At 42.5% G+C, this 23851-nt stretch overlaps 1 protein-coding gene and 1 long non-coding RNA gene across 9 annotated transcripts in view; one reads left to right on the top strand and one right to left on the bottom strand.

Moving 5' to 3' along the window:
• Window positions 1–14960, top strand: part of TCF20 (transcription factor 20) — a 130791-nt gene extending 115831 nt beyond the window's left edge. For 5 of the 8 annotated variants that reach the window (XM_032689134.1, XM_032689136.1, XM_032689139.1 and 2 more), the window contains 3 exons: window positions 5991–6040; window positions 8998–9125; window positions 12872–14960. In XM_032689134.1, coding sequence (XP_032545025.1) covers window positions 5991–6040; window positions 8998–9081 — 134 coding nt within the window. In that variant the 3' untranslated portion in view covers window positions 9082–9125; window positions 12872–14960. The remainder of the gene's footprint in view (window positions 1–5990; window positions 6041–8997; window positions 9126–12871) is intronic. The other 3 variants (XR_004357309.1, XM_032689140.1, XM_032689141.1) reach the window with 3 other exon arrangements.
• Window positions 8584–13063, bottom strand: LOC116787492. The gene is made up of 3 exons (XR_004357310.1): window positions 12527–13063; window positions 12266–12425; window positions 8584–10256 (listed from the first exon to the last, which is right to left on the bottom strand). It is a non-coding gene; the product is annotated as an uncharacterized LOC116787492 (long non-coding RNA).
• Window positions 14961–23851: the final 8891 nt, after the last annotated feature.

Genomic DNA, 23851 nt, shown 5'->3' on the forward strand with positions numbered 1-23851 from the left:
CAGGCAGTAACATTCAAGATTACAGCTCTTGACTGGCAAATAATTGCAAGCTTCCTGTTTGTTATTCCAATTCCAGAGCAGCCCACTTGTTCACCACCCATTTTATGCTGTTTTTCAAATGTTAGACTATTTGAAGTAGGTATGCTCATTTCTAGATGACTGTGTTGCACCTCTCACCATGAAATCCCATCCTTTTGGAGATCTGCATTTTATAGTAACAGAAATGCTTTATGAAGTTAGTATTATGGTGGAATACTACTAGTACCACAGTATAAATGGAGAATCCTTGACTTTACATGAAATAAGATGCGAAAGAATGATAATTCAGGTTGCAAAAACCACACACTCAAAAAAAAAAATGCCAGAAATAAGGGTGTCTATGGAAGTGTCATTTGGGGTTCTTATGAATGTATCTTATAAGATAGTAATCACTGTTTCCATAAGGCCCTACCTCACCCTGTAGGATGAAGGGTACTCATTCATGAACATGGTTGTCCTTGCTGATGCTGTATCGTGCTTACTGCATATGATTCCTTCTCAGTTCTGAAAGTAGAACCAGGAAATTTTCTGTGTTTGTCATGCCTAAGAGTTTCGTGAACACTAACAAACTTTTTTATGTACCATATGTTGCAGACACACAATCGTCAGGTGGATTTGCATTCATAAATTGTGTTTAGTATGTATTTGTTTCTGGTTTATGACCTGCCCTTTTTAATATCATGAAAAAGCCAAAATAAATTATAGTGAATGTTCCCAGTAGTTTGGAGTGCTTAATTTGAATCCTTGTTTTACTAGATACAGTATGTAGCATTTTCTGCATTCTAAATACAGGTATCAAAAGGAATATATTGTTCTTTTTCTTCAGATATACCTTCATTAACTCTACTCCACTTAAGCAAATGCGGTAGGATCCTCCAGATGACAAATACACTGTACAATCATGACTGATTTCCAAGAGCAGTTCTGTGTCATGCATGGAAGAGGCAGTGTTGTGTACAAAACCTAGCATATAATTACACTATTTAGTCCATATTAAATCTAATATAATTTGTCTACTATATAATATGTAGAAATGGGCTAGATTAAATTTGGATTTTTTTCACTTCTTTCTTGACTTGCAACCTCTGAGATTTTTTTGGAGTAGCTTTTTGTGTTCAACTTCCAAGGCTATGCTTACTTCATTTTCTTTCAATTTTGTTATGAGACATCACATTATCATGTGGCCATCTGTCAGAGAGCACAATTGCAAGCTAATTTCCCTCCTTTGAGTAATACGGCAGTAATAAATTGCAAGAGCTGCATGGAGATGGGATACTTGGAATGTGAGTTTCACAAACATATTTAAAAAATAGCAGAGGAGTTGGTAAAACTGGTGAGTCCCTGGTTTCACCCCAGGAAGAGTATGATTTAGTGAGAACAAAGACTTCTTCGGGGGTTTTTTCATACATTTTCCTTTCTGTTTCTTCAGTCTGTATGTCTGATATGTTCTCCCCTCTAGTTCTTCATATCAGCCACAGGCCTTTTATCTAGTTGGTCTCAGGCTCCTCTTCACAAATTTCTTATTCCAGTGTCTTTGTAAGACCCAATTCATCCTACTCCTTTCTGACTTTTCCTTTGTCCAGTTTTCTAGCTTGGCTTCTTACTCTCTGCTCTTACCTCACCTCCTCTTCTCCTTTCTTGCTCCTAGCTATTTTTCCTCTCTGGGCTTTCTTATTCCTGTTTGGTTCTCCTAACTTAGCTCCTTGATACACCAAACTCTGCTAGTCCTGGTTCGTTCTTGCATATTGTCCTTTATCTTCTATCCCAATAGTTCTTAGAACTATCCCAATAGTTCTTAGTCTCCATTCTTCTGGCTGAATCAGTCCTCATTTGGTCTTAGCCTCCTGCTGGCACTCATCCATAGTTCCTCACTCCTGACTTCTAGTAACATGGGTCTCCTTACCGTACTAGCCTTCATTCTTTCTGCAGTTTGATTGCCTTTCTCAGTAATGTTTTCACTTCTGCCTTCTGGACTAGTGCTCCCCATTGTGCAGTTTTGAAATGGTCACTTTCTTCCTTCAGGTCACTTGAGCCTTAGAAATGCCCCCTGACAGCTTCAGTGCTTTTGGGTCTGTTGCTGAAGTCTGAGGGCAGAGGCTCATTTACAGGAAAGACCTCACCCCCAAACAGAAGTATACTTGGTGGAATTTTTGAAGGACCTAGCTAAAATCTAAGAAGCCTCTCCTGAGGATGTGCACATGAAAATCCCCCTTTCTCCTTTCAAGAAGTTTATATTTGCTAATTTTGTGGTAGCTGGCAAGGGCATGCTTTAGCTAAAATTCAGGTCCTACTGAAAAGCAGGATGTGGTAGAGCTTTTCAGAGAAAAATTCCTGGGATGTTTAACATGGGCAGTATAACTTTTTTTCCAAGAAAAAGTTTTAAGGAAATCATTGGGCTGCTGTAGCTGAAGTTTTCAACCAAAACAAATAAAAGAGCCCCAGCTTGAAGTAGATTCTCAGCGTTCAAAATTTCAGCCTGATGGTGTGACAGTAAAAGACCTTGTTTGCAGTTGTTTTTATCTGTGGGTGTAATCAAGCCATCTTAATCTATAGACACTCTTCCAATAAGTCTGTGTAAAAGATATAAACAAGCTATATGGAATAAGACTTGATTTTCATTTATGGCCAAGCAGAAAATTCAGGCTTCCTTGAGAAACAAATCAGCATTATTTTCTTTCCTCAGCCTGCTGTCTGACTATAAACCCTTTTTATTCGTTATGCAGTGCTACTGTCTTTCCTGTAGTGAATCAGATATGGGTATTTCTGAAGTTCCTTGAGCTCAGTGGTAGTTTCATTTGAAGTCAACCATCCTGCTTTTGAAGGATGGTGCCACCTTGCTTTATTTAGGATTTGTCACAGATCTGTTCTGAATCCTCAGAAATTTGTGTTGACACTTACAAGGGCTTTCAGGCTTTTGGAATATGTATGACTGGTTTTGTATCTTAAAAAAAAAAAAGGGGCAGAAAACACTTGCTGGAGTGTTTTTTAGGGTATATGGAGTCATACACACTTGGTGTTTGAGTTGCTGTAGCATCCCTGGAAGTGACCATGCCTTCACTGAGATGAAGTATTCACGTCGTATTCCGAGGAAGTTGCAGCGTGAGCTAAAGCATGTTTCTACCCTTGCATCTGTGTGAGTTAGAAGTTAGTCCCCTGTCAGTTACTGTGCCTCATTTGAAAGGCAGCAGGTTTTTGGGAAAGGGCTGGAGGATGGAATATGTCAAAATGACTCCAGTTTCTTGCAGCACCGAAGGCTGGTCCCGTGGTGTGACCTGGGCTCCGGCTTCTGTGCCAGCGGTCGATTTCCAATCCCACCCTGGTGAGGAGCCAGGCTTTGCACCACTGTTGCTAATTGACTGCTATGCAAGGCACATGGCTTCATAAGTTGCCAGTTTGTACATATGGATGTTTTTATATAGCCTAATTCAGCCTTTCTTTTAATCTCCTTTCATAGAAAATAATCTCTGGCAGTATAGGGTGTAAGAGAGCTGAATATTTCTTATCCATTTGCATAAAAATCAAGATCAGTAGTGCCACTTAAGTAATTTTTGTATGGAGATGACTGTGGTTAACATTGTGTGTATTTGGCTTTTGTCTGTCCAAATTTATGAAGAGCCTCTGATGTCTCAAGATAACTTAGTCCTAGGGATATCTCCATGGAAACAGGATCTTTGTTTTCTGAAATTTTATATCCTCTCCCTCTGCTTGTTCCTCCCCACCTGGAGTCAGATCCTGATGGTTGTAGCACACTTGTCCCCACAACATGTATCGTAGGCAGTTCCACTTAAAAAAGATTTTTGACTGTAAATTAGGAAAAGCAAAATGAAATGGAATTTCAGAGGATAGAAATCCTGTGTCTTCCCAAGTAGCATTAAAGATGAGTAACGGGCAGAACAGAGAGGGTGAGACAAGGTATGAAGCTTACAGAAGAATAATTGCTTCTATTAAAAATGTTTTAGGTTTTCCCTGACTACTTTATGGAGAAAAATCTGTGCAAACAAGGACAAGTCTCAGTTCTTTTCCCTTTCTGCCACAATGAGCTGATCATAGCTATGCGTCTGCTGACTTCATGATGAATTGTAATCTGTGATATAAAATACTTGGAACTGCTAACCACAATCCAGGCCAGCTTTGTAATGATGAACAATTTCTGCCTTATTGGTATTCAGATGATTTTCTACAGTATACTGATGAAATTTTTCATAGTTGTCCTTTAATAGAAACAAAAAAAATGCTATTAATTGGATCTGCTATTAGTATTTGCAACAAAAATGCTGATCTTAGTAAGAAATTGAGCTCCATCACAGATCAGGCATGAGGTACAAGGTTTCTGGCAGTTCTTTCTGGTCCTTGTACAATCTTCCTTTCTGATGTACTAGCTAGAGAACTGCATTCATTACCGATGCTGAGTTTCCAAGAAAGAAGAAAACTCCATCCTGTTCTAACATACTGTGTATGTTTTTATGATTGCTCTGTATATTTTTGATGATTGCTGTATTATGCAGTGATAATTCATGCTGTAGACTAAATGTACGATTCCTGCCCTTATAATGAGAAAACATTTTATTTATTTCCTGTGATTTGCTAATGCCGCATTTGAAATTATCTGTGGCAGGACTGAGGGTTTTACTCCCCTTTCCTAAAATCTCTCCAGTAACTTAGCCCATTGCATGCTGTTTCCCTTTGATTCAGGCCAGAGGCATTCGTGTTGAAACATAGGCATTTCATAGCAGAGGGATGCTCTGCCAAAGCCTGGGTATCTAGAAAGCTTTTCCCTCAAGCTTTAGTTCCAGTCTCCTGCTGTCTGCTAAACTCTTCCAGCAGATTGAAACAGCAGGTAGCACTGGTTATGCTACATACTTAAGAGCATTTTAAATTAGCACATTTTATTTACCATTGTGCTTCTTCACTTGCGAGCTGTTGGGGTAGGTTGGAGCAGACAGGAGGTCGTGAGCACCTTGCTGAATTCTCCCGATCGGTGTTGGTCACGCTGAGGGGGTGGTGGTGCTTGGCCCTACTGGTGTGGTGGTAGTGCTGGGTCAGCCTGTCTCCCGTGGGGGAGGCGGCTGGAACTGAACAACGTCAGACATTTGGGCAGGTTGAGAGGTGACCCTGCAGTTCAGGGTGCCCAGGGGAGGCAGCTGAACGCTCTGAGGGGAGTGCTGCTTTTTCCCTCAGCTGGAGTTCTGGAAACCGACTCATCCCTCAGAGGTGTAGTCTGGGAGGGGGTATGAGAGGAGAAACAACTCTTAGACTGGCAGTGCTGCTAAAGAAATGCTTTTCAAATGGCAGTATTGCTTAATTTGTTCCTAAATAAGCAATCCTATATAGGTGCCCCACTTTTTGCAATAGGTTTAAATCATTAATTAAACTATTTTGTAGATCATAGAAGCTTCACATATATGAGTCATGGAAGCAGATCCAAGAGCAGCATGAGTGACCTGACTACCAGACATAGTGTCACAGTGGGATTGCAGATAAGCTGTATACACCCATATCTAGAGACACACACCCCTTCTCCCCCTGATGTTGGCAGGGCCTTGGGGTAAGGATGAAAGGCAATGATTTTGCTATGAAAAACAGGGATCGTCTGTTCAAGTTGGATGAATGTGTCTATCTTCGTTGTGCTGAAGCAAAGAAGTTTGGAAAAGCTGAATGGGATTGGGGCACAGGATTTGTAGATTTGCTGTTATGATTCTTACTGCATACAGAGCATCGGGAAAACCAGGAATGCTTGGTAATCTGGGCAACATTGTCACTTGGGGTGTTGAGCAATTTTGTTTGCTAAAACTTTGGGGGTGGAAGGGGATGAACCTTCTAATAACGTAGTATTCCTATAAGAGATCTTTGAATGAAAAATTTATACCTGTGAGGCAAGATTAACACGGGATGTATTATTCAAGTTGGTTTTCATTTAAAAAGTAATAAGTTTCTGTCTTCTCCTCCTTTAGATTGTTTACTAAACGAAGAGAATTTCTCAGTGAGGTGCCCCAAGCACAAGGTAAGAATCCTCTCCTGAATTAGACTTGTTTTTTTGCTACCTTCTTCTAGTTTTTAAATTTGGATTAGTAATTTTATACCTGGATAACATCTGCAATCAGATATGCTTCTAATGTATCATTCTAGTGTAATTCCTCTGTGATGTGTGCTTGTGGTATGTGTTTGCTGGGGGCAGACATCAACTCAAGAAGAATACAGAGTTTAAGAACATAAAATTTTTGTCCCATCTGTTCAGTTGTTCTTTAGGTCCTTGATGACTCCAGCAAGCTCAGCTTTATTTCCTGAATTCTGTGATAGAATCAGTACATTGCCTCACTGTTTCTGTCTGAGTGCTACATTGAACTGTCTGTGGTTTTTCCTCCTTGAATTTACTGAGGATGCAAGAAGGAAGAAAAATGGCTTAGGGAAAAGTCCTCCTGGTTGTGGGAAACACTATTTTCTAGTTTAGTGGTAGCTTTTAGACTGAGCCCTACCACTCAGCCTTCAATGAATCTGTTGGGTTGTTCTGTAGATCTTTGGCTCAGAAGACCCATATGCTGCTTCTCCCAGGGTTTGGGTATCCTTAACTAAGTGTCCCTGGAGCCTACAAACACTGTGGTGCTAAGAGCTGACTGTATGGAAAGAGGAGACAAGGTAGACAGTACATCCTCTCTTGTACTCATAAGTAACGGGATACAGTGCTGGGAATGCCCCTCCCAACCTGTAAGGGAGGATGTGGATACCAGTCTTCCAATTTTAAATGCTCAGAAGTATCCAGTTCTTGTGGCCAGTTGGATGCAACAGGAATTGTGCAAGAGTGGGGATGGCTTGTGCTGGAAAATAAACCATAATAGGGAAGAATTATGTTGCTTTTTAGTGGGGGTTCGTCTCCATTTAGTTCTCATCTGCAGATCTCTTCTCTGCCTAGAACTAGACTGACATCTGGTGGTCTTTTGTCTTCACAGATTATCCTTAATCTGTCTTTTGTAAACATACAAGAATTAGTCTTGTATTCCTTTCTGGGTGTTCTACCACAAAATGATGTATTTATACACACGTATTTAAAATGTGCTGGAAGATTCAGTGCACATTCAGGGTGTTATCCAGAATTGGCCTACTTTTCATCATATAAAAGAAAATAAACTATTCTGCACAGTTGTGGAATAATGTTGACAATGTACAGCAAGCTTAAATTGATGCATTAAATGCTACAAGAACCTGCAGATCTTGCCAAACAAAAATGGGAAGGATGAGTTCCCCTTATTGTGGAATGCAACCCTTTGCCCAACTTTGGATACTTGGCTAAAGATAATTGGAGGGTGTCCTGGTTTTGGCTGGAATGGTTATTTTCTTCCTGGTACTTAATTGCCAGCTGGGGTTTAAACCGTGACAGAAGGCTGGGGTTTTGAAGGCTTTTTTATTTTTGCTGCCCATTGCCTGATTATTACAGGGAAACACAGTGTTACATAGATGTCTCAAGTCATTGCTGTTGTATGTGAGCACTTGCAGTGATGGTGCTCCCTTCGGTGAAGGGAAACAACTGTTTCAGTTTCAGACAAAGAATCCAGCCTCCCAGAGAAGTTTTTGAGAAGGCATATGAGTTTCTAAAATAATCTGAGGGGGGGTGAGAGGGGGAAAACTACCAGTTAAGTTCATAAAGGTACTTCATGAGGCAATAAAATTTTTAATTTTGTTCAAAACTGTCCCACCACAGATCGTTTTCTTTGTTGCATCAAAACCAGAAATTCAATACCAGCAGCCTGTCTTTGTCACTGAAGTTTGTTGGCTTTTGCTTAGTAAAGACACAAATCATTTGTTTGAATTCAAGCAGAGTTGTCTTTGCTTGGCTGTGACTCTGCCCTCACCATGTGTTTCACTAATCATTACTGGTTTGTTTCAAATTCTTCTGCAGTGCAGAATATAGGATCACTCTGCTCCTTCCATTGTAGTGGCTGGAAAGGGGAGTTCCAGACCGTGACAAGGCAGGAACAGGAAGGTTGAAAACCTAGAATGACTGGAGAACAAATGGCATCAATTTTTTTTTTTGCATTGTATAAACCTGAGCAATTGAGAGGAAGAAAGACTTTAAGACCATTGAAAGGCATGCTGTTAGGTAACACCAGCTTAGCATTATTAGCTAATTAGTATCTGTCTAATACCTCACCCTTCTGTAGTTAATGGGTGGAAGAGCTAACTTTATAAATCCACTAGCACTGAGTAAGTCCCCCAGTGCTGTGCTTCTTGCCCTTTTGCAGTCCATGCCTCACATCGGTAAATACACTTCATCATAATAAGCGGCTCCTGGAGAGCAAAGGTGCTTCTCGCCTCATTAACTGCGCTTGACACTTCAGGCATAAGCAAGCTAAGTCCAGAGGGACTGGTCCTGCCTTTCCCTGTGCTCCCCAGTGAGCTTTCCCATTTCCTTCTGTCAGCAGTGATGCTTCAACCGACCATGTCCTGAATGTACTACTTATGCAAAATATCAGCTTTTATCACAGGGAAAACGCTGTCTGAAAACTAATCATCTTTTGAAGGGTTAGCTTCCTCTCACAAATCCAACTGGCTCTGTGTCTGCTTCGCAGCAAATGTGGTTGCAACAGAGCAGAGGAGGATGCCGAGGCACTGAGTAGTCTATAAAGGGTATGGGATACCTCACCTTTTGGTGGCTCTGCAGTCTTAGATTATCTTAAGCCATCTCTGGAGCAATTTTAAAGTGATACTTCTCAGCTTGTTCTATCCTTTTGTGTTAAATTCTGTGTTTCTTAAAATAACTCAGGCTTTCATATCTCAAACTCTTTACTTTTGCGGAATTGCCTGCTTTTGTCTCAGGGAAAACTCTGTCTGAAAAATCTATGTCTGGTTCCAATACTGACTTCTCTTTCTCTCTCTCACTTTCTGTATGTTCACTTTCCCTACCCCTGTCTTCCGTTGCTCCCTCATTTTCTTTTTCCTCCTCTGTTTGGCTTGCTGGTTCGTCAGCCCCCCCTTCCTTGCTCTCTTCCCTCCTTGCAGAACAAGATGGTGAAAGGCAGCCTCAGCACAGAGCAGTCGGAGCGGGGGTGAGGGGGGAAGTGTACTCCTGGGAATGGATATAAAAGCAAGCACAGGTGAGTTGGGGAGAGTTTCCAGTTTCCGCTGCTGCCTTCTGGGGCTCTTTCCAGTGCCTTCCCCATTTCTATGAGAAATCAAGGTGCTTTTGTGTACATTCAGAAAATTTGTAATGATTTTTTTTCCTCCTGCTACCATTCTGTTCAGGCTAGTGACTTCACTTTTTTGTATTTCTGCAGCAGTTCCTTCTGTTAAGTAGTGAAAGGCAAAGCTTGTTAGCTGTTACAACTGCCTGATTACTCTCTCAGCTAAACCAGTGGCAGAAATCTCCTTTTGTATCGTGTCCCTAAGGATCTGAAGAGGTGTTTTTGCAAGTCTCAGAGTAGTTAATAGTAAGCTTCCCTATAAATAAATAAACTCCTTGAAGTATCTTAGATTGTAAGTATGTAAGGAATAATTAAAATATTGATGAGTTCAGGATTATTGTAATCTAGGATTCCCCTGTTTTCTGGAAATGTAGATACAGGGATAAGGAAATCAGTCTTAGCGAGAGCCCACTGCGTTTCTATTAGCCCCGTGTTTTTCTCCATTTTGTGAACAGACCTGGGTCAGAGAAGGTGGAACTATATCCAGAAGTGCTCACAATTTTGTAACTTTGTAATGTGCCCCAAGTGCCCCACTGCACTTCCTTCCTGCCTCCTCCTTTGTCTAATCCCAGCGTTCATACAGCCACGTGTGAACTTGATGGGGAGTTCAGTTTGTCTGAAACTGCTTTTTGTCATGTTAGCGTCTGGGCTGGGTCATTTTCCCAGTCTGTTTCACTGGATGGCTGGGAAAATACACTGGCACAAGGAGGGAGTAGCACCCAAGGAACAGGATGAGGTTGGGATTTCTTATTTTGTATTCAATGGCAAGTGCATGGTTGTTCAAAGGCAACAGAGTAGAATAAAGTGAAGTAAGTATTTGGTTTCAAATTAATATTTGTTGGCACCCTTTCCATGAAACTGCAGCCCAAGAAGGTCTCTTGCCTTCATTTCACTGCTTAGTTGCATTTCTTAAGATAGTTGCTTCTCAGTCCTTTTCATGCAATCATGCAGGTGAAGCTGCTCTTTCATGTCAGTGCTTGGAGCTGATGATGATAATCCTCTTCCCTCACTGCCGTTCTCTTGCTTCCCAGGCACATCCCCTACCTTAAAATATTTCCTATTTTTAGAGTTACGTGATTGTGAAATACTTTTAGTGATGTTTTTTCTGTGAAAGATGTGAGATTAATTGGAAAATTCTGGCATTTTAGTGCAGTAGCAGAAGACAGATAGTGTTTCATATAAACACTTTGTAGACTGACTGCTGACTTGGTTTAGCTCAGCTATGTTCTGTGGTTTTTCATTTTTAACAGCCTTCTTTCTTGGCTTTGGAGTGTTGTTTTAACAGTTACCATGCAAACAGTATTTAACAGTATTCAGTGTTTGAGTAGCTTTTTCCTTCCATGGTAAAGGTCATTGGGATTTCTTTAAGCTTTTCTCTTTTCCTTAAAACGTAACAGGCAAGGTAATTCATGACATTAAAACAGGACAGTGGTCTCACAGACAAAGGTGCCTGTTACAACTATTTAACACTAGGAAAGTCTTATCAGTGATGATTTTTGGGCCGTTCCTTTAAGGCACTGGTGAACAGTGTCCCAGAGACCTTTACACAGCTTTGTTTCCTGCATTATTTTCCAGTGCTAACTTTTTTTTATATATGATAGGAATGTATTGGCTTAAGACCTTGCAGGCTGTGGAATCTCTGTACCATGTTCACTGTGTTTTCTAGACATCTCTCTAAAGTATCATTTCTTTCCAAATCCACTTTTGCCTCAAGTAGCTCTTATCTGAAGGTCCTATTATGCCACCTCCTTTTGATGTTGAGAATGTCTTAAAAATTAAGTTCTTCAACCTGACCTTGCATTACAAAATATAAAACCCAAGCAAATCTAAAAGATCCTATTACATTAAAAAATATTTCTGTTGTGTTACTGTGATAATTAAAGAACTGCCCTTCTGCTGGCCTTAGTGTAAGATAGAATGGTCTCTCAGTGAGATTATTGGGCTGTTTGAGTCCTGGTTCACTCCTGAGCCCAGCAAGTTAAAAATCCTGCATGTTGGATAACATCCAGGCAAGTCAGTGTATTCTGTCTCTGTTGCTTCTCTCTCCCTGCGCCAGTTGCCTCTAGAACATTTGGATCAAGTCCAGATCTGGAGAGTGACTGTGAGAGAAAGTCTGGTGCTCTGGATCTTGTCCAGGAACGAGGAAGGACTCTCTCTCTGTGTTGAGCCTGTTTCTTCTCTGAGCCAGTGCCTAATGCTCTGGACCAATTCCAGGCATGGGCATGCTGCAGTTGTACAGGAGCCAGAGACAGCAACACGGCCTTGACACTCCTTCAGCAAGGGCTCGCAGTTGCACAGTAATGAACACCACAAAGGTCAGCTGCCTGAACTCTCTAGGAACCTCCCCCCTTTCCTCTTCAGCTGTAGCTCCACAGCTTTACCCGTCTGGTTTTTGTACGTACTCGCCTGACTCTCTCTTCACTCTCAGCCTGGCACCCCTGGGTGGGGGATATTTTCAGCCAAGTGTTAGGCTTGCTGGGATGTAATCTAATTGATGTGCTGGTGATGAGAGCAGCACTGACTTCTGTATCACACTTAGTTAGGATTCCTGGAGCTTAATTGCCAGCTATGAATGAACATGGGTGTTACTTCGTTCCCAGGCACACCTCTAATTCAGTTAACTGCTTTCCATATGCATCACTTATGTTGCAAATTTTTTCCTTTTCCCAAGCTCACTAGCTGGTAGGAAGGGATTTATCTAAGTCATATCAAAGTAAGTAACCTTACTAAATAAATAAATTGTTGGGAGAAGGGGAAAAAGGAATATATTATTTCAAGCTTTGCTTTCTCTCTGTACAGATTAAGAATGAGAACCATAGCTTAGAGAAATGAAATTGTGGTTTCTCTTTTGAACTGAGCTTCCACCAACCTAGCAAACTCCTGAAGTTCGTTTTCTCACCTCAGAGAATTTGTGGACAGGGAGAACATGTGCCAAACACTTGGACATTTCCACATTTGTGTTGAAAGACATCACAAGCTTAGTCCTTCTGTGAACTGCTGCCACCACCATAACATGACAGTTAGAACAAAAAAGCAACGTAAAGAAATATTACCTGCCCTCCAATTAGTTAAACCACAGCTTTACCTTTAGCTGGTGAAATGTAGCCATTTCCCAGATTCGGTTCCTGCGACTGGACTCCTGTAATTTTGATACTGGTTTCATTATCTGCTACATGTTCACCGGAAAGCACTGTTGCATGGTAGTGGGGTGACCTGTATATGAAAACACTTGGGCCAGTCCCTGAGGGGCAGCATGGCATCCCAGAAGCTGTCATCACATTGGAACACTTGGCCCCTCTGTTTCCCGTTCTCACCGTCAGCGTGAGGAGCGAGCACGAGGTGAGCGAGCTCCTGTCTGGCCGCTGGCGGCAGTGGCTCTGTCAGAGTCGTGGCACGGATCATCCTGTCATCCTGGACCTGCTCCATAACTGGGCTTGTTTAATCTTTTACTGATTGTTAAACTAATGCTTTTTATCCATGGATTTGCTTTTATGAACTCCTCACCATTGTGCTTCCATCCGTTTTCAGTCCACAAAACTAAAGAGCTCTTGGTGTTACTGCTGTGGTAGGTGCTGAGTGGGTTTTTCCAAAGCCGGGGGGGCCTGTTGGCAGGCAGAGGCAAGGAACCATTCCAATATTATTTTCACTTTGTTTTTCAGGTTAGGCTGTTGAGATAAAAAGCGGTGGACATTCGTGACTGAATGGAATCTCTCCCACTGTGCAGCCATGCCCCCTCTCGACGTGCCTGCCAATGCCAGCACTTCCTTCATAAATTCTTACATCACACTCAAGACTGATGACATCACAGAATCTGACCAAGGAGTCTGAACCAGCTGTTTCCATGGACACAATCTCCATAGTGACAGTGGGAAGGGGAGGGGGAAAAAGGAAACAGGTGGGGGGAATTAAAGAGGGAGGGATAAATATATATATATATAAAGATCTATTTTTTAGTCTTGAAAGACTTTGTTTTAAATGAAAGGTGCGCTATATCCCTTTTGATGCTTTTGATTAACAAAACCCCATATAAATTAAAAAAGAAACCTATAGCTTAAGTAAATATTAAACCCAAAATTAAAGCAAGGCTCATTGAGCCTAGCATTTTGTGGGAAAGAACAGCAGAACTGGGAGCACTCCAAACAGGACTTGTCTCTGTTCCTCTTGCTTTCTTTCTCACAACATCCAATGAAATTCCATTTTAAAAGGCAAATAAAATACTGATGAATTGATTACGGGGTGTGGTTGGAAGGCTTGGATGGTTGCAGGTGATGGGGTTTCAGTACTTGTTCTGAGGGGCAGTGTTTTGAGAAACACTGCTAACGGCGTAAGCTTGAAAAACATCTGAAGACCCTTGGGTCATGAGACTCATGAAGTAAGAGGCTGCTGCCTTTTGATCCCATACACATCATTTGTGTGGGAACAGCTGTCCCACGCGGGGCAAGGGAGTATCTCTCCTTTATGGCAACAAAGTGCACCCCCAAATCATTCCAAGAAGCTGCCTTCAGTTTGAAAGGCAGATGAGAGGAAGTCATGGTTTACCTGCCAGATTGGGGAACAAAAGGAAGTCTGAATGTTGGTGGAGTCAATGTATCTTCAAACTGATTGGGGAAAATCCACTTGGCCCTTCTTTTTATTTTATGTATTTGCTTTTCCTAAGGAAGGAAGAGGGAATGTCAGTGTAACAGCCTACACTATGTGGTTATTTGGGGTGGGGTTTTTTTTGTAAATTATGTAATTTTAAAACATTTGGGTTTAAGGAACAAAACAAAAAAAATCATAATTTTTTCTTGTTAAGGCCTTAAGAAAGGGGTTAGTGCATCTTTCAGGGGTCACTCTGCCATGGGAATAAAAATAGCTGTTTCACAAACAGTTTTATATAAAAAAAGCTTAAAAAAGCCAAAAAAACTAATAAACTTCATTTTAACCTTGTCTCCTTTTGTTTTGTGCGAACTTGATTTGTTTAAAAGGACAGAGAGAGACAGTACTATCTGCTGCTTTTTGGTTTCTTTGCCTTCATCGGTTCTGCCTTCAGTGATGACCTCCTGAACTGGCCCAGCAAGAGGAAGACCACAAAGGCTTTGAAAAACTAAAGCTTAGGATTTGTTTGATGTTCAGAGATAACGAGCCAATGACTGGATGAATTTTCTGTTCGTGTGAGTTGGTGGTATTTCACCAGGTCACTGACTTCTTTCACTCATAGAACGGTAGCATATCCTAGCGATATCAAACAGCGTGGTGTTTACTGGGAAGTCACTAGAGATAGGGATCTAACCAGCATGACATGGATAAAAAATGGGGTTGATATTGTGGGGAGGGAAGAACTATTTTAAAAGTTATGTACTGGATGCTTGCTCAGCTACTCGCATTTTGGAGTATTCAGCACATACAAATAAAATCTATGATAGCTCATATTAAGATATCTATTTTAACTCTATTTTTAAAAGATCGATTTAAAGATTTGGGAGATAATTTGGCAGTTATTTATTTCTAGAAGTTGCTACTTTCACTCATGAGTATTTGGGAAGAAAGGCAGGCCTCTGCTTACTCCTTTCCTAGTAGCAGCTACTGAAGTTAGTATGTCCTTTACATTGAGAAATAGACCTGTTGTGATAAATGTCACTAATGTGTCCTGAATTGGTGCTGAAAATATTTAACTGCTGGTGTAGTCAGAAAAAAAATCATTTTTAGCATAGTTAATGTGATTGAGTAAATGACTTCTTTTCAACTGAATAAAAATTGGTTTTTTTTCCTAGTGTCTGTTCTATTCTACCTATTTTAAAAAAAAAAGTTATTGCATTGATTTATGTCGGTGAAGAGTCATCTCTGTAGCACTGTGACAGCGGCCCAGCGTGTGCTGCAACTGCTGAATTTGATGCTTTTGGCTCTTCAGGGTGGTGTCATGCAGCAGAGGCAGAAGGTTTTTGGGTAGCTGGGAGGGAGCCTTGGAGGTTTTCCATGTGGGAGCCTGTGGCAGTTGTGGAGATTCAATATTTCCTTGTGCACCGTGGTTGGAAAGTAATGGGAGTCGTGTAGAACAAATAAAGAAATGGTACCACAGTTGACTCCATGGGAAGTATTTCTCAGTGGGGAGTGTTTAAAACCCTTCAACTCAGCTGTGGTCAGAGGTGGGGGTGCTCTCTAGTAGGGAGGGGGTCGTACATGTTGGTCACCTTTGTTGGCCAAGTCTTTACAGAAAGCAGAGCTACCACAATTCTAAAACCAAGCCAGAAGGAATTTAAACGACGTGTAATGGCTTCTTGGGAGAACCTGGAAATGATCCAGAACAGCCATAAATCCAGTTGGAAATAAAAATTTCTTTTGGCTGAGAAAATAACAAAGTGCTGAGTGGATTCTGAAAGCAGCTGTTGTACAGAACGTTTACCTACTCCATCCTGCAGAAGCAATTAACGTCTTGATCTCACGGATACCCTAAACTTGAAAGAAAGAAAAGGGCTGGAAGTCTTTGTAATTTAGAATTTGTGGAGCAGAAATGACCTGCAGCAGAACATTGAAGCAGATTGTGTATAAACGAAAATGAGCGGCCTGCCAGCCACTTGGGAATTACCTGTTTGGATGAGGAGTGAGTGACCTAATGAGAGTTTGGATAAGGCAGCTCATTTTCAAAGTGTTTCTCCATTCTGTCTGACTCCCATCGGGATCTCTTGAAAGGAAGGAGACTTACACCAGTGTGGTGGCAATTGTATGTGGGGATTTAGCAGCGCTTCCGAAGTGTGTGGTTGCCATTTCAAAAGGAAGCTCCAGTGGCTAACCAGAGTAAGTCACCAGTGCTGAACAGGGTCAAAGGAAAAGATCACGTTTTCCCATAAAGGATATGCAATGGATTCTACATGCAAAGGATGTTTGTTGATGTGATAAGGATAAAGGGACTCCTCCTGCAGGAGCTGACGGAGACCCTGGAATATGTACAGCAAGCATATCCCAATACCAGGAGCTGCTGATTGATACAATTGTCATGGATTTTTATTGCATGTTGAAATCCACACTTGGAAGTCCAAGGCATAGACTCCTGGATTGTGCAGCACAGGAGAAACCAGTCTCAGCTGCCACTGCAGAAGGTGATGACCATCCCACTAATCTGTACCACGTAGGTACAAAGGGGATTTTACCTGGGGTTGTGATATTCTTGAACCTTCTGAAATGCTTAGAGCAAAGCAAAGTGATGATGTGAAATGGTGTTGAAACAAAAAACATTGAGGGGGTCAGGGCAGAGCATCTGCTGAAGAATGTTGCACATATAGTTCACGGAGTCCAGCTAATGCCAAGGTAAAGAAATATATTTTCAGTAGGACATGCATTTAAAAAAAGGTACTTTGTTGAGATGTGGGCAATTAAATGACAGCTCTGGTATTTGGACTGTTTAATGTGCAGTGTGAACTGTAATGTACATAAGAATGTATGTGAGGAAATAATACCTTAAACTGGTACATTTACCATTTACAGGGCGAACATTTTGGGGCTGAGTTGGATATAAACTTTCTAAATTAGCATGCCTATTAATCATGTCATTACATCAGGAAACTACCTGTGCTGTCTTGAGTGCAGTGGGTGTCCTGGATATGGTAGAAATACTTGGTAGAGGGACACAGTATGGGTTTGTCTGATTAGATCCTTGACTTACCAAAATGATTGGAAGAAGCAGTCCTCTATGTAAAAATTTAGAAAATTGAGTGGAAATATCAGATCTTTGGAAGTGGAACAGGATATCTGGATGGTTGAGGATGAATATATCATCATTGCTCTGGATTTTTTTTTTAAGTGATTAAAAGTTATGTGGAAAAGAACAGAAAGAGGACAGGCAATCCAGGTTCAGTTACAGATCTAGAAAACACAAAGATGTGGCTTTACTGACTTTGTTATGAGATGCTGAAAGTGCAGTTTCTTAGTTTTGGGTTAGAATCCCTGTTGTGAAACAGGATGAGATTCTAACAAACATGTTTAGTCTTGAGTTTGGTTTTTTGTTTCGGGTTTTTTAAAAGATAGAGCTCCTGCAGCATATTGTGAGTCAGAGAATTTAGTCAATAAAGGTAGAGGGCAAAGGTGATTATTAGAAAATTGTGGGAGACCAGTAACACTCTGGTTATTCTCTCTGGCATTGCTGCACACTGAAGAAAGCTTGGCTAATGCACATCACTGAAAAATTCGTTCCATATGATACCTGCACCATCAGCTCCCAAACTGACCTGTGCTATTCAGCTAAAAATTATTATGTAGAGCTTTGAAGGAGAGAATTAAGTTTTCCTTTTGAGTGCAAAGGTCACTGAAATTGCTGTCATTGTCTTTGCATGCGAGCGTTTAATATTTTGCTCTGTACTTTTAGTGGGATCCAAAAGGTCAGCTCTGTCATCCAGCTGATGCATGAAGAGGGTGCTGCTTACAGAATCTTTTTGTAGGATTTAATTTTTTAAGTGGGACCCATATCCCAATTAGTGCTTCTACAGAAGGGAGCCTGAATTAGAAGGGAAGCATTGCTTGTTTGCTGGTTTCTTTCACGGGGCTATACCGAGAGCCAAGATTGCTTCCCTTTCCTCTTCATCCTCTAGAGAGTTTTTGTAATTTATTGCTTAACTCAGTTTTAACACTATGGTTTCAAGGTTTTGACCTTACCTGGCCAGCTTTAGACATGCTGGTATTTCTTAGCAGCTCTAGAGAGACTTACCTCCCATGCAAATAATTTGAACAAGAAAAACAGTCTTCCAGCTCATAGCAACTCTCCTGTGAAGAAAATGTTCTGCTCTAGCTGGGGATCAGGATTCCGCCTGGTGTGTTCTCCTCTGTGTGATAAAACCTGCACGTGCTACTGAACGTGAGCACAGCCAGGTCATCTGCAAACACCACCTGCATTGCATTAGGGGCTTTGGGGCTGTAGCTACACCTGCTAACAGCCAAACTCAAGTTTGCAGTGGGTTTGGAGGTCAGTGCTCCCTGGCTTTGATGTATAATCATGGCAATGGTTTCCTGAGTTTTACTGAAATTGCTTATTTTCAGTGCCGCATCTTTTAGTGGGGAGCAGCAAAGAATGGCAGAGAAATTGTCAGGGAAAGATCTGGGAGGCATTTACAGTAAAGATAAATAGGTGGTCTAAGGATAAATCTGCATTGTGTGAGAGTTCCCTGAGCTGAAGCCAGTTTATCAAAGAAAGGTTACCATATTTCATGGTTTTATTAAAAAATAGAAGTCTACATTTTATAGCATTTGTATTGGGAAAACTTAATTAGACTTTCACCTGAGTTCCTGCACACCTGAGCTGGATTGCCCTCTCAGAAGAGAAATGGAATCATTAGATTCTTATAAATTGTAGATTATTTTGAGGACATTATTTTGGGGACTGTTGGAATTACCATGAATAGATATTTGACTTGTACTATGGAGCATAACAGTATCTACTTCTTCTTGTGCACTTTTTCATCACCTGGAGTAGAAGTACCTTACAAGTAAGACAGATCTTTTGGTTCCCATTTGTAGTCAGAGGAAATACAGAAAAACAGACAGATTATTGTTCAGTGTTGAAATTAAGAATTGGCAGGTAGAAATGGATCTCAGAGAGGCAAGAAAGCACAGTTTGTATAAGCAGAACAAAGACCAATTTAATGTAACACTTCTGGGTTTTGTAAAATCTTTGCTGCTTTGGAAGCCCAAGATGAGGAGGTCACTGGATGTTGCAGTATGTCTGTTCACCTGGTGTGCTGCTGTGGCTAAACTTTTGAAGAGGAATTGTTACCTGTACAGGTGATAGATGGCAAAAATCTAAGTGTCCATTTGGGAATGAAACCAAAGAGCTGCTCTCTGCAAGAAAATAAGCAAAGTTTCTCTAGTGCTGCTGCTGAAGACTTTTGCAGCTACCAAAACCAGAGTAGCCCGATTTTGTAGTCTCTAAGCAGATTTCCAGAGCTGTGTTCAGTTCTGCTCCGAGTAGGAAATGTTCTTGGCTGCACAGGACAGGAAAGTCTACCAGGAGAAGTTTTCAGAGCTGTGAGATGCAAGTGAGCATTGGCAGCCTTAAAGAGATGATACTGATGGGTGCAGTCCTTGGTGCCTACTCCGGCTGTACCACTCATTTTTATTAAAAACAGCAGCAGCATGTTGCCACAGGAACACAAAAGACTTGAAAAATATGCTGGTAGAGCAGAAGTGTAAACATTCCTCATGACAAATGTGAAAGGTGGACTTAGCAAACATCGAGTTTGTGGTCTGTTGCTTCAGAAGAGGTGAAGAAGGTGCATCTTTTTAACTGTGCAGAATTATTGCAGTCTAGAAGATGAACAGATCAAAAGGTGTACAAATTAGAAGGAGAAACGCTAATTCCGATCCCTAATAATTGACAACAGTGACTGTAGGCTGCCAGTAACTGGGACAAATTCTGCTTTGGAGTGTGGCCCATTGGCCTCGAACACTGCTCACCACCCACATTTGATGGATTCAGCCTGAAGCTGAGCACGGCAGCTTTATGGTCCAAAGTTCCTCTCAAAGACAAGGAGAGGTGAGAAACCTTTTACAAGTGGCGTAAGCATGTGAAAAGAGCCATGGAGAAATAACAGGTCAGTGAAAGTCAGGGAAGGTGTGTTCTTGGGGCTCCCTTTAGTTATGCTAAGACACGAGAGGAGACCTGAGACCAGCAGAAAGGCACTTGAAGGCCTGTAGTCCTCACTGGTGAAGGTGGCTGTTCCTGATGATCTCTTCTGTGTGAAGTAGATGTGTCTGAGTTTTGGAAGAACAGTCCAGGAAGGTACCATACCAAACATACTGTGTGCCATTTATTAGACTGCACAGCAACAGGCCCTCAAATCAACTCTTTAACATAGAAAAACCATTTTGCATCCAAATGGTTGTTCCAAATAGATGATAGTCTTAGTTGTGCTTCAGAAGGGGATGTTGGCCAGGTCATCTGGTTTGGCTGGTCCTTCCTCAGACATGCCTTGTGTTGGTCCAGTCAGTAGCACCCCACAGAAACTGTGGAATGCAAAAGCTGATGTTAATTTTCTAGGGTTTCATTTGAGCTGTCTGAAAGAGCTGCTCAAGACAGACACCAGAAATCTTGGCAACCTGTATTTACCATTTCTGACAAAATAGAGAGATTTGCCCCTTATTTTTAGCATTTATTGGAGTTACTTGGACCTTGGGAGTAGCTGATCAAAAACCTAAACAATCTTTCTCAATCTGCAGTCAACTGTTCTATGCAGGGTCTGGTGGAACTTTTTCTTGTCCTTCACAATGCAAGAGAAAGAACAAGTCTGGGGCTTGCCTGAGCAGCCTTTTCATCTGGCTGTTTGCCGCAGCCCCTTGGCCTACCCTTTTCTTCACTAGGTGCATTAGAGATAATACCAGTTTGCAGTTTTTAAGAACATATGCACTTACCTTTTTGATTTGTAAGTGTATACATATGTCCAGAAATACAAGAGTGCAAGGGTTCAATAGCTGAGAAAAAATGTGCATTGACCAGCTTGTGTGACCTTGGGTGGGAGTGGTAAAAACCGCAGCCAAGGTCTGTCAGGAGTTCAGGGTCAGAGTTTCAGCAACTAAAATGTCACAATTCAGAGGCTCCCACAAGGCACTGTGCCTCTGTCTGGCAAACAGGCAGTATTCACGAAGCAAATCCTTCCATGCAGTAAGCAGGCTTTGTACCTTCAGGCCGTGACTTCCTAAGTGCTTATCCTTGAAATGAGCTGCTCACAGCCACACAACACAGCAACTCCCATTGTAGGACAGACAAACCACCAACTCCTGTATTTCCCTGTTTTTTTCACTTCTGCTTCAACTGATAGAGAGTGTTTTAGCTTGGTTTCTGCTGCAGCCTTTGCACCTCAGACTGTTGTAATTGCCAGAGCAGACAAGATCCCCCGTCGTTCTGAAAAACCTTGTGCCAACTCAGATTCAAAGAGCACGACAGTACATAAACAGGTAGGAACAAGTGGAGACACTTCCATCCTCATTTCCATTGACTACAGGTGTCTTTGTAATACAGACTGTCATTGCATTTCTCCATCTTTTACATTGCTTACAGGTAATCTGTGTGTCGCATGTCTGTGTTGCTTGCAGATAACTCATCCTGTTAATTCATCTTGGAGTCACTCAAGGGTTGTATTTTGGAGTTGCAGCCCAAAGGATTTGGGATGCAGGAGCCCTCTCTCTCCTCCTGAGGTAGGATCAAGGGCACCTGTAGCTGGTCTCTGTTCCTCAGGCAGCACCAAAAAGGTTCACACAGAGGTTCCTGCCTTGGTATGTCATGGCTATTGCAGTGCTCTTACACTTCAGCAACTTCTTCAATTGGGTTTTTGGTCTACCACATGTCCTTATCATCTGGGCAGCTCTGAAGTCCTGAAATTCTGCCTTTTTCTCTCTCTTGTATTTTTTGGGGTTTTTTTAGACTCAGTAAATTTATTCCAGATTCTTTCAACTTTGGTTTTTTTTTTTTCCAAAACAGAGGAAATCTTCTCCAATGTCTGCAAAGGCATACCTACTCTAGATCAAAGAGTTAAATAAGAATTCAAATTGTGTCTGTGATCAGCTGAAACTCTTATAAAAATGACACGCATCAAATTTTTACCTGTCATCCGCATTCATGTTTTAAAGCTCTCTGGAAATCCTGATTCAGAGTAGACTGGAAGGCACCAGGTCTCTCATCCAGTGTGGTGGCTCTGTGAAGGCCAGCCTCTGAACTATAGCAAGATGTTCAAGGCTTTGGATAGTCAAGTTTTGAAAACCTTCAGGGTGAGTACTCCACACCCTTTCTGGGATCCCATTCCTGTACTACTGAGCTGTTCTCCTGGAGCAGCAATTCCTCTTTGTATCTAGTCACAATTCCCATTGCTGCAGCTTTTGACTTGCCTCTTGCCCTGTCACCCTGCCATGCCATTCGGTGATGAATCTGACTCCACCTTGCCTATAAATGCAGCAGTTTATGGTGGTATGACACGTCAGGGCAGTCAGGCTGTGTACTTAGCAGTGGTTTTAATCCTGAAATCCAGCACACCTGCAGAGCTGTCCAGAGTAGCCTGGGGAGTTGCAGCAGCAGCAGGTGGTTATTCTGGACCCTGTTCCTTTAGGGAACTGAGCCACAATCCCCCCTCCACAGCCAGGAGGAAAGAGGAGTGCGGATCACTGCCTTCGTGAAGCCTTTGGGAGAGGTACCAGAGCCTCTGTCTTCAAGGCCTTATTTCTTCTAAATTAAACTTCCTGCTAGTTCCCTGCTTGCTTTTTTTCCTGCTTTCCAGCAAACCTGACATTTGGTTGACGCTCTGGAGACCAGAGGTCTCCAGCCTGACTCTGGTCAAGCCTAGCCTGCTTGAGGGAAGCGGGACCGAATCCCCAGGCCGTGCACATCACGGAGCATGTCAGATGGCAGTGGCTTCCATCCCTGCCAGCACGGGCACACTCAGGCTGGTGAACCATCTCAGCCTTGCGTAGAAACCGCAGGTCTCAGCCCACCTCACCTAATCCTACGCGGTGCAAAATCCACTCTGTCCTGTTGGGTGCCTTTCCTTCTCACAGCCCGACCTCTCCGCACCTTCCTGTGCCTGCTCACCTGCCCGCCCTTCAGCCGCTGCCGCCTCCCAGCCCTGGTGTTTCCGTCCGTGCCGACCCCCCCCCCGCCCGCAGCTGCTCTCCGGGGCAGAGCCCTGAGGGCTGTCTGGTGCTGCCACCTTAAGGCTCTGAATTCACGCTCCAGCAAAGCCCGTGCAGTAACTCCGGGGGGACAGAGGGCGGGGAGCTGGGACTGGCCAAAGGCCGTCCATAGCATTTGAAGGGTGACATAAAGCCGTTCCCCTGCGCTCGCTGAGCTTTGTGGTTGCTCCGCTAGCTTTCATAGGAAAGTATAGCGGGGTTTCAGCCAAGTTCTTGTGTGCATCTCCTGATTTTGTAGGCTGATGAGAAACCACCCTTTGTAATCTGCAGGGCAGAGTCAGAGCAGATGAGGCAGAAGATGAAAGTTTCTCTGTCAGAGGAGGTTTTTACAGCACCCCTTTCTGGCAGGGGTGGCAGCATGTCTGCCTGCCTGCTCCCCCTGTTGAGAGGTAGGGCTTGATGCTGGTTTTCATCAGCTCTGAGCAACAAATAACAGGCGTGGATGAGTTCGCACATTGCATTTGCTCTCCGAATGCTTTTTGGTGGCAAATTTTGTTGTTCATTGGCTTAGTGTGTGATCTGCAGCCTTTCCGTGCCTGTTGCGCTCCCAGCTGAAAATTTGTGCACTGCGTGACACTGAGAGTGGGTACTGCCCTGAGGGTCTGTAGATACTTCCCCAGAGCAACCAGCCAGGAGAAGACTGTGATCAGTGGCAGCTCTCAGGCTCACAGCAGAGACCACAGAAGTCAGCTTGGCTGGGTTGGCAGCTTTTTCCTCTACCCCTCTTCCCTCCGGCACCACAAGCAGCAAGGTGTGCTTGTACAGACCCATGTGGATTCTGTTTCCACAGGTCCGTGTGGGTGGTGGGATCCATCTGCCACAAAGCTGTCAGCACAGGAGGTGCCCTTCACTATCAAATTTATGAGACTTGCCCAGGAAAACAGGGAAAATTAGAAATAGTTGCTGAATTTTTAGTCCTGAGTGCAAAGGCCACCCCAGAAATTAGGTTGTAGTTCAAACCAGAGTGAAGACAATTCAAAAAGCTCTGGACTTTGGAA

The sequence above is a fragment of the Chiroxiphia lanceolata genome, chromosome 5, assembly GCF_009829145.1.
Source record: "Chiroxiphia lanceolata isolate bChiLan1 chromosome 5, bChiLan1.pri, whole genome shotgun sequence".
NCBI lineage: Eukaryota > Metazoa > Chordata > Aves > Passeriformes > Pipridae > Chiroxiphia > Chiroxiphia lanceolata.